The sequence below is a fragment of the Rana temporaria genome, chromosome 3 (genome assembly GCF_905171775.1).
Source record: "Rana temporaria chromosome 3, aRanTem1.1, whole genome shotgun sequence".
In the NCBI taxonomy this organism is placed as follows: Eukaryota; Metazoa; Chordata; class Amphibia; order Anura; family Ranidae; genus Rana; species Rana temporaria.
Window position 1 is genome coordinate 140,105,033 of NC_053491.1, and position 16,805 is coordinate 140,121,837.

General features: G+C 47.9%; 2 protein-coding genes across 5 annotated transcripts in view; both read left to right on the forward strand.

The window, feature by feature from the left end:
• The window catches only part of PUS7 (pseudouridine synthase 7), a 92,500-nt gene that overhangs the window by 71,132 nt on the left and 4,563 nt on the right, over nt 1-16,805 (forward strand). For all 4 annotated transcript variants that reach the window (XM_040343516.1, XM_040343517.1, XM_040343519.1 and 1 more), the window contains 2 exons: nt 13,733-13,862; nt 14,023-14,114. In XM_040343516.1, the coding sequence (XP_040199450.1) occupies nt 13,733-13,862; nt 14,023-14,114 (222 nt within the window). The remainder of the gene's footprint in view (nt 1-13,732; nt 13,863-14,022; nt 14,115-16,805) is intronic.
• Nucleotides 897-10,233, forward strand: LOC120931762. The gene is made up of 2 exons (XM_040343515.1): nt 897-1,878; nt 7,603-10,233. The coding sequence occupies exons 1-2, from the start codon at nt 1,465-1,467 to the stop codon at nt 9,400-9,402; spliced, it is 2,214 nt and encodes a 737-aa protein (XP_040199449.1). The 5' UTR covers nt 897-1,464; the 3' UTR covers nt 9,403-10,233.

Genomic DNA, 16,805 nt, shown 5'->3' on the forward strand with positions numbered 1-16,805 from the left:
GGTACAATGGTGCCTTTATTCTTATCCTTATGGGCTTACTATTGTTGTGTTTTGTTGTTTTCCTCCTTATGGGAGCCTGCTCTGCTCTGATGGAAGCTTGTGCTGGGCCATCTAGCAGAAACTCTGGTGGTTGCTATGTTTTATCTTTCTTCTTAAAGGGGACATTTTTCACTCTGGTGGTGGTATTAGCACGGTGGTGGTTTCCCTTGCTTAGCTAATAGAGCTTTGATTTAAATCAGTTTAATTTCTCGTTTCAGGAGAAAACTGCTAGTAAAACTAAACCAGCAAATCCACCAAGCCAAAGGAAATGTCCTTCCTGTAAAAACCCTTTGAGAGACTCTTGGCAGAAAGCCATGTGTAGATCATGTATTAAAGACCTAGTTGAAGAGGAATCTTCTCAACAAATTAAAGAATTATTTTTATCAGTCAGGGAACTCTCGGACTCACTTAGTTCAGTTAAATCCATGCTAGTACAGAGTTCGGTCCATACTGAGCCCCAGCAACCACCAGCAAGCCCAAGAGCTTCCACCTCCAGGCCAGTAGTGGTGGACTCTGGGGATGAAGGGACAAGTACTCTTCCCTCACTTATAGACTCTGAGGAAGAGGAAGAAGAGGATGCAAGCAGAACCTCTAAATATAAATTATCCCTGGAGGATGTGGATGAACTTTTAGGTGCAATCAACACTACCCTTGATATTCAGGAGGAAAGAGTACAACTATCAGTCCATGATAAAATGTACCAGGGTATGGATGACTCCAAACATAGAGTCTTTCCTGTTCATAAAGTGTTATCTGACACAGTTAAGAAAGAATGGAAAGACCCGGAAAAAGGTCCCTTCCTACCTAAATCTCTTAAGAGAAGATTTCCCTTTGAAAATAAAAAAACCGAGGTTTGGAATAAGAAACCCAGAGTGGATGCTGCCTTTTCACAGGTTTCTAGAAGGACAGATCTGGCCTTTGAAGACATGGGGGTCTTGAAAGATGCGATGGACAAAAGAGCAGATGCTCTCCTTAAAAAAGCTTGGGACTCCGCATCCGCCAGCCTTAAACCAGCCATGGCTTCCACGGTGGTAGCAAGAAACCTGGAATGCTGGGTAGAGAAACTGAAGGGCCACATTGAAGCAGGCACCCATAGGAAAGACCTTTTAGACTCCTTTCATCTAATCCTTAATGCAATTAAGTACATGGCTGATGCATCAGCCGAATCAATTAAAATGGCAGCCAGATCCTCAGCACTTGTCAATTCAGCTAGGCGTGCAGTCTGGCTAAAAACGTGGTCAGGGGATACAGCCTCAAAGATTAAACTTTGTGGCATCCCTTTTTCAGGGGATTTTCTTTTTGGGCCAGACCTGGAAACAGTCTTAGATAGAACGGCTGATAAAAAGAAGGCTTTCCCAGCCAAGAAGAAACAGACGTTTAAAAAGAATTTTCGTGCTGTTCAACAACCCTACAAAAATAGAGAAGATGTCGACAAAAAACGTTGGATTCCTCAAAAGGGTAGGGGAAGAGGTGGGGTTCTCTTCAGATCTCCTCCAGATCAAACCCCTAAAGACAAATGACAAAACTACTCCAGTAGGGGGAAGATTGTCATCCTTTCTCCCTCAGTGGAGTCAAATATCCACAAGCCCTTTCGTAAAGAACATCATTTCACAAGGTTACAAACTGGAATTCTCGGAGTGTCCGCCAAGCAGGTTTTACATTACAGCCCTTCCAAGAGACCAGGAAAAGGCTTCGGCCATGATGAACCTTTTACAGGATCTGATTCAACAAGAAGTCATTGTCCAGGTCCCGAAACAGCAGGAGGGTCGGGGGTTTTATTCCCATATATTTCTTGTAAAAAAACCTTCAGGCAAATACCGGTTGATTCTGAATCTAAAGATCCTGAACGGGGGGCGTGGCCTGGACAGGCATGTGAGCGGTCGCAGAGCACGGAGCTCCCGCTAATGATCCTGATTTGATCCGGTTCCCGACAACAGCAACTGCAGGCGATTGATTCCCCGGAGGCACGCTGCCTTACTGGTCATAGCGGTGGGGGTCTGGAAGATCGGCAGGGTCCGGATGACCCGTAAACCTGAGAAGGGAGCCGCAGCAGCGGTGACCATGGAATTCCAAGATGGCGCTGGGGCCTCGCAGCAACCTAAGGCAGCGCGCGGCGCTGAGAAACATGCGGAGGGTGGCGGTAAGACTCCTAAAACGACTAAGCAACAGGGGAGGGAGCCCCCCAAAGATATGCTTTACTACACACAAAAGCTACAGGGGCCCACCAGCTCCCCTGCGTCGTCGCAACTGACATGGGCGCAGAGAGTGCAGGGCCAAAATGGCGACTCGGCTATGGATGACACGCTGCCTCTGGAGAGCTCATCCGACACCATGCAGGACTTATTCGGGGAACTACAGGAAGAGGCCCTGCAACCCACGCTCGGTGAGATCCTCCGGGCAGTGCAGAAATGCACCACGTCGGTCACTGCCTCGGTGGATGGACTGAAAATGCAATTTGGGGAGCTCACTGAGACGGTGTCCCTTATGCGCCATGACCTCCAGAAGATCAGGGAGAGGACCACGGCTGTGGAGGGCCGCGTCAGCGAGGTGGAGGATGCACTTCCACCCCTTACTAGGGACACCAGATCTGCCCTACAGCAATCCGCGCAGGCCAACGCAAAGACAGACGACATTGAGAACCGCCTGCGCAGGAACAATGTCCGCATAGTGGGACTCCCTGAGAAGGTGGAAGGTAGGGACCCCACGGCCTTTGTAGAGACCTGGCTCCAAGATATCTTTGGCAAGGAGGCCTTTACTACATTGTTCGCGGTGGAGCGGGCGCATCGCACGCCTCCCAGGCCCCTTCCACCAGGCAGCCCCCCCAGGTCCATGCTGGCCAGACTTCTTAACTATCGGGACAGGGAGATAATCCTACGGCTGGCCAGGGAAAGAGGTTCGGTGCACTACAACGGAGCCAGGATCTCGTTCTACCCGGACTTTTCGGCTGAGGTGCAGCGCAAGAGAGCCAAATTTGCGGAGGTCAAAAAGCGGTTGCAGAAAATACAAGTCACATATGCCATGCTATTCCCAGCGAAGCTCCGAGTCACGGTGAGGGGTCAAGCCACCTTCTTTGAAACCGCCGCAGAGGCAGCGCAGTGGCTGGATCATAATGAGCAAGGTCTGAGGGGACGCCGAGAGGACGACAGAGGAGATTGAGACCCCACACTCACCCCCACAGGATACAAGTTTTCGCCGCAGACAAGATAAGTTGTTACCTTTTGAACGGGATATTACCCTCTTTTACTTTATTAGCGTCTACTTAGAGCTTCGGCAGATGTGAATATACCCCCCCTGGACTCTATGCTACAGTGGGGGGCATGCACCTATATACTGTTTGGTGCCCTTACTACACCCCTGCTGGGGGACTGTTTGTTCATGTGCCCGGTTGGCACACATTGTTTGATGGGTCCACGTATTAGATACCCACAGAGAAGACATGTTCCCGCCCCGGCTGGGGCTGAGACGTGGTCACAGTTGCTCAAATTTTTCTTTTTCATGGTTTTTGCTCAATTGCTTGCAGGTATACACCACTTTTTGTTCACTTACTGGCTGGACTGTTGGCCCTGGGCCTTGGCCCACAGTTATCACTTGACTCCGCCATGGCCACCACCCCGGTAGTGACCTGGAATGTCCGAGGGGTACATGACCCACTAAAACGCACTATGATTCGCTCGGGCCTGAAGAAATTTCTTCCTGGCATTGTAGGCCTACAGGAGACTCACCTCACGAAGGACACGGTAGGGTGTCTGGGATTTTCCTGGGTGGGCAAGGCCTACCATTCCACTCATACCTCTTACTCTCGGGGGGTGAGTGTGCTGGTACATAGCTCCTTGGCCTACCAGGAAATAGATGCAGCCATAGACACCCTAGGCAGATATGTCTTTTTGTATTGCAAGATATTTACAGTTACCATGGTGCTAGCCTTTGTGTATATTCCCCCCCCTTTTTCTCGAGAGATATTGCAGCTGTTTCTGGCATACCTGGGCAACAAGCCTGATGTTCCTGTTCTGGTAATGGGGGATTTTAATGCATGTATTGATCCTAGGATAGACAGACACCCCCCAACCCGGGTGCCTCGGGGAAGCAGGGGAACTGTACTGAGTAGACTGCTGGGGGAGGTAGGGTGGCTAGACATTTGGAGAGCTCGATACCCTATGGTCAAGCAGTTTTCTTGCTTCTCTAAGTCTCATGGGTCCCTGTCCCGTATAGATTTGTGTGTGGGGTCCCCTCAGGTTCTCCATATGATCCCTAAGGTAGAGTACTTCCCGAGGGGGGTCTCCGACCACTCCCCACTGGTGGCCCACCTGACTACCCGCCCGATCTCCTCACTGCCCAGGGCCCCGTGGAAACTAAACGCCTTCTGGCTGAAGCTGTTTACCTCCCATGATCAGATTACACGCAGAATGGAACAGTATTTTGAGGAGAACTGGGGAAGGGAGGATCGAGCCATGAGTTGGGATGCCCTTAAGGCCTGTCTGAGGGGAACATTTATTGAGGAAATTGCAGTCATTAAACACAACTCGTCCGATCTTTTAGATCGGGTCGAGGACCAGGTGAGGCAGCTGGAGCTAGCATATGTCTTAGACCCATCGGAGCCCGCGAGGGAGGCGTGGACGTCGGGCCAGGATTCCCTGGACCGGCTGAGATCCTCCGCCGCGGAGCGAAAGCGCTTCTTTACCCAGCAGGCATACTATGAAGAGGGGGAGAAGACTGGCCGTTTGCTGGCCAGAATTGCCAGGTCTCAACAGGCGTCTCCTGCCATAGGAGCGATACGCGACACGCAGGGACGGCTGGTGAACGAACCTGAGTTGATTTTGGAGGAGCTAGCTCATTTCTACTCGGAATTGTACAAGGTGCGAGATGATTTTACAGACGCAGAGTTGCAGGGTTATATTGATGCGGTTACACTCCCAGTATTGAGCGGCGCGGCGCAGGCTGAGCTGGAGAGGCCGCTTACCCTGGAGGAGCTCCGGGAGGCGGCTTCTTCTTTTCCTAATTGTAAGGCCCCGGGCGACGATGGTATACCCATTGAAGTGTACACTCAGTATGGGGAGACATTGCTTCCCAAGTTGCTCGAGGTGTTCAATCATTCGTTTGATACGGGTGACCTACCTACATCCATGACAAGGGCGAACATTGTTCTGCTGCTGAAGGCTGGTAAGGATCCTCTGGATCCAGGGTCATACCGGCCTATTTCCCTTTTACAAAGCGACGTCAAAATTCTTGCGAAGATACTGGCTATACGGGTGAATAAAATTATCCTATCCATTATACACTCCGACCAAGCGGGCTTTATGCCGCGTAAATCCACCGCGACGAATCTCCGTCGGTTATATTTAAATATGCAGACCCCCTCGGACTCCGTTGGCCACAGGGCACTGTTGTCGTTAGATGCTAATAAAGCCTTCGACAGTGTCGGCTGGCGGTACCTGTGGGCGGTGCTGTCCAAATTCGGATTCGGTCCCAGATTCTTGAGGTGGGTACGTCTTTTGTATGCTGCGCCCAGGGCGGCCGTACGAATGGCTGATAGGATGTCCCATGCTTTTGCTCTGGGCAGGGGGACCAGGCAGGGTTGTCCCCTGTCCCCCCTGCTCTTTGCTCTGGCTATTGAGCCTCTGGCGGCCCTGGTGAGGAATTGTGGGTCGGTCCGCGGGTTCAGATATGGTGACATGCACGAAAAGATCATGTTGTATGCGGACGACATGCTCCTCTTTTTGGAGGATGCAGAGGAATCCCTTCAACAAGTCATGGCCATAATCACTGACTTTGGTCGCTTTTCAGGCCTCACCATCAACTGGACAAAGTCAGCCCTGATGTTCCTGGATGGGGATCCGACGCACGGGAGTAATCTGCCGTGCCCGGTCCCCATAGTGACGTCCTTTAAATATCTGGGGGTCTGGGTGTCCCCCTTGATAACCGATTACTGTAAGCTCAATGTGTACCCCTTATTGTCCAGATTCAGGGATAAAATTCAGATATGGAATAGACTGAAGATGTCACTGGCGGGTAAAACCAACCTTATCAAAATGATACTAATGCCGCAACTGCTGTACTTCCTTCATAACGCGCCGATTGTTATCACCCTAAAAATATTTCGTGTAGTCAACTCTCTCTTCCGACAGCTGCTGTGGCACACCAAACCCCCTAGGATAAAGCTAGAACAGCTCCAGCGCCCAAAGGAGGGGGGAGGCCTGGCTCTGCCCAATCCATGGTTGTATTATCTGGCGGCACAGCTGCAACACCTAATAGGGGTCATGGATCCTCTGCCCACGACCTCCTCGGCTAGGCTTATGCTGCGGGGATCTGGGGCAGCCTCGATCCCTGAGGGGTTGGAGGCCCGCAGGTTCCATAGATCCAACAAACGTATGCCCACCTACGCTCTTGTCCAGAAGGTGTGGAACAAGGTCAGGCAGCTTCAAGATGTGTTGGGGTTTACTGAGTTTAGTCCCATTTGGGAGAATGACGCATATGTGGAACTGGCCAAACTTGACCAGGGCCACAGATGGAGATCCGTGGGGATTACGCACCTTAGGCATATTTTTCGGAGGGGGGCTCTGATGTCCTTTAGTGAGCTGAGGTCCAGATTTAACTTGCCACCCACCATGCAGTTTTATTATATGCAATTGCAGCACGCAGTGCAGGCCCAGGGGGTAGCTGTAGAGTGGGTTCAGTCCCCCACACCCGTTTTCCGAATGTTAAGTTCCGCGCAGGACACCAGGGGTATGATATCGCAATGCTACGGCATGCTTTTGGCGTCATTCCTTGAGGGGTACCCGATGAAGGTGGCGGAACAGTGGGAGACAGACTTGGGACCCCTGGAGGGTGAGGCATGGGAGGAGGCGCTGCAGGCCGTTAATACCTGTTCACTAAATGTATCACAGAAAGTCTCCCAGCTCTACATACTGTTAAGGGTGCACTTCACCCCGGTCAAACTTTTTAGAATGGGCAGATCTCCGGATCCGCTATGTGGTCGCTGTAGGGCGGCTCAGGGGGATCTGATTCACCTGCTCTGGCGATGCCCCAAGTTACACAGATACTGGACTGAGGTTCTGGCTACGCTGAATTCGGTGTTCCAGACCAACGTCCCTATGGAGCCGCTCCATTGCCTACTAGGTGTCCTGGAGGGGGTGATTGAGGAGGAAGGCACCAGGGTGGCATTCGCTAGAGCTCTATTTCAGGCAAGAAAGCTCATTCTCATACATTGGAAATCAAGGGAGGCGCCTTTGCTAAAGACCTGGGTCCAGCATATGGGTAAGACACTGCTAATGGAGAAATTTATCTACCAGCATAGAGGTAACGCAGGGAAGTTCCTTAAACTTTGGGATCCCTGGCTTGCGATACCTGGCCTAAGCCCTTTGGAATTGGTTCAAACTAGGCTACTTGGTGGGGTTTAGTGGCATAGGACATGTGAGCACTGTTGTGTAGTAAAATCTATGATGTATGACCAGCAATTCTGTTGTAATAGACTAAAATGTATTGATGCAAGATGTCATTCTGTTTATCGTATTCCTGTAACAGTATGTTTTATGAGCAATAAAAACCTTTTGATTCAAAAAAAAAAAGATCCTGAACAGATCAATACGGTACAAACACTTCCGTATGGACACAATTTACTCCATCACAAAACTGCTGTCTCCAGGCTGCTTCATGGCATCCCTGGACCTAAGGGATGCCTATTTGCATGTGCCAATAGCACCAGCTTCCCAAAAATTCCTTCGCCTGGCCATCAATCTGGGAACATCAGTATGGCATCTCCAATTCAGGGCCCTACCATTTGGCCTGTCATCTTCCCCCAGAGTTTTCACAAAGATTATGGCGGAAGCCCTGGAGCCTCTAAAACTGAGAGGGATCTCGGTCGTACCATACCTGGACGACCTATTATTTTTCGCAGATTCCAGGGATCAGCTTGTGACGAACCTCCAAACGTCAGACTCATCTCAAAAATCTAGGTTGGATTTTGAATTTAGAAAAATCGCATCTAGATCCCTCTCGGGAGATGAGGTTTCTAGGCTACACCCTAAACTCAGTAGTGCAAAAAGTGTTCCTGCCTCAGGAAAAGATAGACAAAATCTTTTCAGCAGTGGGTCAGATCCAGACGAACCTTTCAGTACCAGTCAGAACAGTTATGTCAGTTCTGGGCCTTCTTACAGCTACAATTCCAGCAGTCCAGTGGGCAAGACTGCACTCCAGACCACTCCAGAAAAACATCTTGCAGGTCTGGTCACACCAGGTGCCGTTCGAAAAACGTTTCAAACTATCTGCGAAAGTGAAACGAGCACTATGGTGGTGGAGGGACCCTTCCAATCTAACGAAAGGTCTCCCATGGATTTTTCCCCTGGACAAGCGTCTAACAACCGATGCAAGCTCCTGGGGTTGGGGAGCCCATCTGGAGGGTCAAACCGCTCAAGGCACGTGGTCAAAAATAGAGGCAAAAAAATTGTCAAATTGGCGAGAATTGAAAGCCATTCATTTGGGTCTGATAGCTTTCCAACAGGAGGTCAAAGGACATCATGTACAGATTCTGTCAGACAATACGACAGCAGTGATCTATGTGTTAAAGCAAGGGGGAACCAGGAGCAAAGGGCTCATGGACTTAGCCAATCAACTTCTGTCATGGGCGGAAATAAACGTGGCCTCCCTATCGGCAGTCCATCTGAAGGGATCACAAAATCTCCTAGCAGATCTGCTAAGCAGAAAAAGAGTGGTGGAAGCAGAATGGAGTCTGAACCAGGAGGTGTTCGATATGATATCGGAGGAATGGGGACATCCTCAAGTGGACCTGTTTTCAAGTCAACAAAATACGAAGGTCCAGGAATTCTTTTCTATTCACAGAATGGATCAGGCAGTGGGGATAGACGCCCTAGCACACCCATGGAATTACCGGCTGTGTTACGCCTTTCCCCCTTTTCCACTAATTCCTCTGGTCCTAAGGAAATTCAGGGAGGAAAACACCAACTTGCTCCTGATCGCTCCTTTTTGGCCAAAAAGGCCTTGGTTTGCAACACTTTTGAACCTGGCCTCAAAACCTCCCTGGAGATTACCATACAGGAAGGATCTATTGACACAGGGCTCTGTGTGCCATCCGGAAGCAAGCAGGCTACATCTAAGTGCTTGGTTTCTGAAGACCTTCTAAAATCTAAAGGACTTTCTGATAAAGTAGTTAAAACTCTACTATCAAGTAGAAAAGAGGTAACTAGGTCCATCTACCTCAAAGTATGGAAGAAATTTAACTCTTGGTGTTCTTCCAAAAATTTCGAAATCAAGAGTACTATTTCAGTTCTGGAATTTCTCCATGAAGGAATGGAGAAAGGTCTAGCCGCCAGCACCCTGAAAACACAGGTAGCGGCTCTCTGTTTATCTTGAAAGATCTTTATCCAAAGAAACTTTAATTTCTAGATTTTTTTAGGGCTCTGGCTCGAAATAGACCGATAGCCCTCAAAGTTTTCCCTTGTTGGGACTTATCTATTGTTTTGCAAGGTCTCACGGGAGCTCCGTTTGAACCTTTACAGAGTGCATCGTTAAAAAATGTAGTTCTCAAAACAATTTTTTTAGTTGCCATTACATCAGCAAGGAGAATCAGTGAGCTCCAAGCTCTAGCAATTAAGGAACCCTTCCTTAGAGTTTTGCCAGACCGGGTGGTCCTTCAAACGGATCCAGCCTTCCTACCGAAAGTGGCCTCAACTTTCCATCGGTCGCAAGAAATAATTCTACCAACATTTTCCTCAGTTCCGGCTAATGCAGGAGAAGAAGCTTTCCATACACTGGATGTAAGGAGATGTCTGTTACAGTTCCTTTCCGTCACCAAGGAGTTCAGGAAATCAAACGCTCTTTTTGTGGTATTCTCCGGTTCCCGAAAAGGGGAAAAAGCTTCTAAGAGTACGCTCGGTAGATGGCTTAGACAAGCAATTTCTGAAGCATATCAAGCAAAAGGAGAAGTTCCTCCTTCTGGGATCGCTGCTCACTCTACAAGGTCAACCGCAGTTTCCTGGGCTGAAAGGGCCGGTGCTACGCCTGATCAGATCTGTAAGGCTGCTACTTGGTCCAGTTTCTCAACTTTTATTCGGCACTACAGGTTGGACTTGCTGTCGGCCGCAGATCAAGCCTTCGGCAGGAAGGTACTGCAGGCAGTAGTCCCACCCTAGGGTAAGTTACTTGGTTATCCTCTCCAAGGTTGTCCTGAAAGGCGATTTGAGAAAGGCCTAGTTAGACTTACCGGTGACGGTATTTCTAAGAGCCTTTCAGGACAACCGCTATTTCCCTCCCTAAATGTGTATAAAAAAGTAAAGTATGTATCTATCATGGTGTTGTGGTTCTCTGTGCTTTGTTTTCCAGTGCCGGAGGCCACACAATAACTGAAGCCATGGTGGAAGAGGAGGGATTTAAAGCCTGTGGGTGTTTCCTACAGAAGAGGCGGAGCTGCGCTCTCTCCAAGGTTGTCCTGAAAGGCTCTTAGAAATACCGTCACCGGTAAGTCTAACTAGGCCTTTTGTGCAGATTCAATCCAACTGTATATAGTAAATCCATTATAGGTCTCTAAACCATGTCGTTTTTAAACAAATGTCTTTCACACAGTGAGAAATGTGATCGCAAATCTAAAGTGCCTGTTCCTCACACCTTCACAATGCACTTCAGTGGGTGGTAGGTCTCACTTACCAGATTTGAGTGACCACTTGTTACAGTATGGTCAAACGGCATATACTGATGACACCCATTTAGACTAAACGCGTTGGGATGGGGCTTGAGTACTGTGACTTTTAGATTTAGTTCTGGATTGAGCACTCTTGAGTACCAATGTTTTCATAAATTAGTAGGACTTAGAATTTTTACACTATGAGCTTTTTCCACTTCTTTTAACCTCCTAGCATCCACGCTATAGCTGAATGACGTCTACAGCGTGGACCTATATTGCCGGGATGCTGTCATGGCGTCCTCCCCTTTGCATACTCTAGCGCGCCCCCTGTGTGAGTCAATGAGACTCAGCTGATCACAGATCGGAGTAAGGGACCGGTCCTGGGCTCCTTACCATGTGATCAGTTGTCAGCCAATGACAGCTGATCATGTAATGTATACAGAAGATCTGTAATCATTTTTTTTTTTCCTCCTTCTGCTGACGGCGTGAGGAGTAAAAAAAAATGCCAATCACCCCCTTATGTGAAAGGGACATCGGTCCCCAAGAGAGAGAGCCACAGCCACCCTTTCCTGCCCATCAGTGCCACCTATCAATACCCACCAGTGGTGCCAAGCAGTGCTGCCTATCAGTCCCTATCGCTGCCACCTATCAGTGTCCACCAGTGAAGGACAAAAGTTACCGGTTTGCAAGATTTTATAACAAAATATAAAACTTTTCCTTTTTTTTATTTATTTTTTAAACTTGGCAGTGATTATAAAAAAAAAAGGTGTGACTAAATACCACCAAAGGAAAGCTATATTTGTGGGGGGAAAAAATCATTGGGGTACAGTGTTGCATGATCGCGCAATTGTCAGTCAAAATGTGACAGCACTGAAAATTGGTCTGGGCAGGAAGGGGGTTTAAGTGCCCAGTAAGAAAGTGGTTAAATGTGGCAATCCTTTTCCTAAATATTATGAAGCTTTAAGGGACCAAAGTATTTTGAGCAATCTTATCATGTGTTGCTTGACCATTTGGTAATAGGTGGTCAATTAAAACTGGTGAGTGATTTATACTAATGTTGTGCATCGTCAAGAGTATGGCTAGGCACCTTACCACACTGAAGGGGTGGCGTTCAGGGAAGAAAGAAAAATTAGAAAAAGGGGGTGTTTATGGGGGGGGGGGGTGGAGGTTTGAATAAGGGGTAGAAGGAGAGAATGGGGTGGGAAAGGAAGGAAAAGGAGGGGGGGACTTTAACATCTTCTTCATAATAATGCTTAACATCTCACTGAAAGTTGAGCCCCTTCGGTAAACATAAAGGGACCTCCAGCAGACAGCTTGTGATTGACAGCCACAGCTATGTTGCTGTGTGAAGGGGAGTGTGCCCTTCCCTCCTTCCGTCCAATCGGCTCTATGCTGTTGTACAGTGTGTAATGGCAACTTCCCACCCCCTGCTTTCAGAGTCTGTGATGAATCCTTTTCATCTCTGAGTTTTACAAAGATGTACAGGACAAATGGCTGCAAATAAACGTGCACAACTTTTGCAAGAATGATTTGTATCACCTCTGTGTATCAGTTGAGGTCAGTCGCCTCACTGGGTATATGGTAAGGCTTTACAACCACTTGAACTTGTTTTGGAGGATCCTTTTTGGATGGGGTGTAGTACTGGCCACCCTATTGGTTCAGGGGACTTGGTCACTGAGAGTCTTGTCTCTCATTTAACATCCTGAAACTTTGAGAAATTTGACTGTATATTCAGTGTTGACCATACATTTTGTTGTGCTATGTCATTGCAGTGGCATATAGCAATCATTGGGGAGGACTGAGAAGTTTAGCCACATAAGGAACCGGTATCACCAATAAGACTTTCTGGCTTCTTTTATCGTCAAAGATGCTAAGGATGCACTAGCTTCATTCTGCCATCTCTAGGTGGCTTAGAGAAATCAAGTGCCAAGCTTATGGGCTCAAGAATCTGGTTCTACCAGGAATACTCTGCCTGAGTGCTTTTTGGGCTTTTTTATCATCATCAGTTTCCCAGATTTGCAATGCTGCCACTTGGTCTTCTGTGCACGTTTAAGTTTTACTTGGTTGATGTTGCAGCCTCATCTGATGCCAACATTGTGTAAAAGGTCCTTCAGACAGAACTTTGAGCTACAAGCAGTCCCCAGTTTTCTGTTTTGTTGATCATGTTGGTGTTTGCGGTGTTGCCAACACCTCAGTTAAACTGGTTTTGGACTCCCTTAAGATTAAGACTTCCTCCATGTTTGAAGGAAGAAAAATGCTGACTATGACCCCAAGAACACTATCCCTACAGTCAAACATGGAGGTGGAAACATGATGCTTTGGGGCGGTTTCTCTGCTAAAGGTACAGGCCGACTTTAACGCATTAAGGGTGCCAATGGGTGGCCAAGTATTGTAAAATCTTGGATGAGAACCTTCATCCCTCAGCCAGAACACTGAAGGTCTGGGTCTTGGAATGCGTCTTCCAGCCTGACCATCACCCAAAACATACCACCAAGGCAATAAAGGAGTGGCACAAGAAGAAACGCATTAAAGTCATGGAGTGACCTAGTCAGTCTCCAGACCTTAATCCTATAGATAATTTATGGAGGGAGCTGAAACTTCAAGTTGCCAAAAGACAACCAATAAACCTTTTAAGGATTTAGAGAAGATCTGTAAAGAAGAGTGGACCAAAATCCCTTCTTTTTTAGATGTGTAAAAACTTGGTCACCAACTACAAGAAATGTCTTACCTCTGTGCTTGCCAACAAGGGTTTTTCTCCACCAAGTACGAAGTCATGTTTTGCTTGGGGATCAAAAAATTATTTTACTCACTGAACTGCAACTTAATTTATAGCATTTGTTTTATGTGCTTTTTCTGGATTTTTGGTTGACATACTGTCTCTATCATTTAAAATACACATTTGATAAAAATGTATAGCCCCTTCATTTCTTTGCAAGTGGGCAAACTTACAAAATCTGCAGAGTATCAAACAGATATTTTTCCACACTGTATTTTAACAGTTACTTTTTTGGTAAAGTTGCAACCTTTTGTAAATTTCAACTTTTTATTTTTTTCCCCCTTAAGTTGCTGCAGCTTATGAAGAAATGCTTGCCGCTGATAAACTTGACATTAAGAACATGAGGCATAAAATTAAAGATTACTCTCTAGCTGGAGCTTACCGAAAAGTTCTGTTACGTCCTCAAGATGTCAGCTGGTAAGCAGTGCATTTCTCTTAATTATGTATACATGTTAAGGTGATGTATGGGTGCTTTTTATGCTGCAGTTTTCTTCAGTTGTATAAGTTTTAATAATTGCAGTGCACAATGAGTTGATTCATCATATGGTTAAGTATTTATTTTCTATATTATTTATAGGGAAATTGTTTCCTATGATGACACCAAAATCCCTCTAGTTAGAACTGATCTGGAAAAGCTGGAAGGGAAGCCATTACCTGTATTTAACAAAGGTAATCAAGTTTGTGTTTGTGCCTGAAAGTCTAACTTTAGCCAAGCCACAAATTATAGTACATGTATGAAAGCCTTTTTACCTGCCAAAGAAGTTGTAATTCTGTTCCGCCAGTCTTTTGATGTAGGTCCCCTCTGATTGAATAATGGAGTGGCAGCATACTAATTGGTCATCACTCCTCACTCTACTCTGTATGTTTTACTATTGGCACATATGTGTTGCACCAGGGGGATTATAGTATTAGAAAAAATATTTTAAATTGATTAAAAAATGTATGATTTATTTTTTATTTTTTTATTTTTATTATTATTTCATTTTCAGCCAAAGGAAAATTAAAGAATTGCCATGTTTTTAGAATCCGTTTTTAATATCACTTTTTAGAATCCGTTTTTAATATAACTTTTTGTGCCAGTTTTTAAATACACATTCATGCTCTTCACCCTATAAAGTGGTTCCAAAGGCTGAAGGTTTTTCTCTTCCGTTCATGGACAGACACAGCAGCAATCTTGACAGTAGGGTATTAGCCTTCTATTAGGAGAGGACTAGGCAGAAAACATGTTGGTGTTAAACACACATCAAAACTGTACAGTACCGCCCATGGGGCAGTCTCTCTAGGTACAACCCCCTCTTCCTGCATGCAGCAGTTCATTTTTTCCTGCCTAGCATAGGAGAAAGACCTGGCTCCCTGTGGGCCCTTTGGTCCTGGAGTTTTTTTGTTTTTTTTTTAAGTTTTTTTTCTTTCTACCTTTTTTGTTCCTGTGATATACTATCAACTGCCGACTGGGTGACAGGCTGGACATCAGATCCTTGTAATCTCCCCAGTTTCAGCCAACAAGCGTGTGCAGACCTTTTAGCTACGCGATGGGTCAGCCACGACATGCCCCGTTGCTCCAGGGGTGGCCGGTGAGCTACATGCTCTGGGGCACAGTGTGCCAGGGCCGACGGCCACACCGTAACCACACGGGCAATGGGTCTGTCAGGGATGCTTCCAAGCAGTCCACGCAGGACGGGTAAGTAGCAGTCCCTCTGCTCTGGCAGGATGGCACGGCTGGGCATTCCTGGGGAGGTCGATTTAGGGATTTCCACCCTTCCTTTCCTCTTTCCCTCCCCTCCCTTCTCCCTATGCTCTGGAAGCTAGGCTGGCTGCGCCTGGGGGGCTCCATCCGCTAGGGGGGGGGGCTGCGCTGTGGGGTCCGCTCCTGGGGGTGCTATACGACTGCCATGTGCGGGGGGCCCCGGGTGTTCGCTGTGTGCTTGTTTTTTCCTTCATGCGGCCGGTGGCGATTTTGGCAGCGCCCGGCGCTGTGGTATTCCCTATCGGCGGCTATTTTCTTGAAGCTGCATGCCTTTTCTTACATGGCAGCTGCTCGGTGGCCATTTTGTGAGGGAGTTTTGTCCTCTAGCGTTGGTTAGACGGTGCAAACAGCCTGGACATGCTGCAGAGGCGCAGAGTGACACGGGCGGCTGTACAGGGAGCACCTCTGGCGGGAAAGACGGGCGGCAGCTGTGCAGTGACTGGTTTGGGTGGCGAGTCCTCTGGAGGGGCCCCTCATCTCTGAGACAGCTAAGAGGGTGGGCTGTGTACCTTGCCCTCTCGTCCCTGTGGGTTTCAGGTGCGTGGGTCAGCATGGCTTTGGAAGCAGACGCCTCTTCCCCAGTCATACCTGAGTTTGCAACTGGTGCCCCTGCACTTATCACTGCGGTGCGGGATACTCTTAAGATGGAGGATACGGCGGAGGTGACAGATTTTGGTTCCTTTCGGGTTCCGTAAGCCGACCCGCGCTGCGAAGGTGTTTCCTTGTGTACCTTATCTGGATAAGCTTTTATACAACGAGTGGGATAGGCCGCAAAGGATCTTTTCGGCCCCAAAATGTTTAGTGGCCCGTTACCCTTTTTAAGGAAAATTTCCTGAAAAAATTTACTTCTCTCCCGATAACGGACCCTCCCTGTGTCCAGACTAAACAAGCTGACCACGATTCTGGTGGAAGGGGCTCCAGCTTTCAAGGACCCTGGGGACATGAGGGCCGACGCAGTGGCCGGCTCCCTGTTTACCGTGGTGGGGTCAGCAGTGCGTCCTGCTGTGGCCAGGGCCCTGGTTTCACAGACACTTACTGATTGGGCAAAAATGTTGCACCGAGGGTTAACTGAGCATCGGGCTCCCCCGGACTGTGTGGAACTGGCCGACTAGTTGGTACAGGGCCTTAAGTTTGTTTGCGAGTCGGCCTTGAATACAATTCCCTTGCTGTCCAGAGCCTCGGTCTATGCGGTGGTGTTGCGCCGTGTGATCTGGCTAAAGTGTTGGTCCGTGGACCAATATTCTAAGAAGGCCCTGCTGGATTTATCTTTTAAGAGTGAGAGACTTTTTGGAACCTCTCTGGATGACATTATTAAAGATGCCACGGGAGGTAAGAGCACTCTGCTCCCGCAATCCAGAAAGGGTAAGGAGCCGTGCTGTAGGCAGGGGTCCTCCTTATCTGCGCATAAGCTTTTTTTTCGTCCGCCCGGTGCTGTGGGCAAATGCTCCCAAGCTGATAAGACGCCTTCTGAAGGACAAAAGCGCCCCTGGTTTCGCCAGCCTGCGGACGCAGATTTGTCCACACTTTCTACTTTCCGACCGGTGGGTTTGCATGGTAGTTTCCTCAGGGTACAAGATAGAATTTCTCTCTCTTGCCAACCGAACAGATATTTTTCC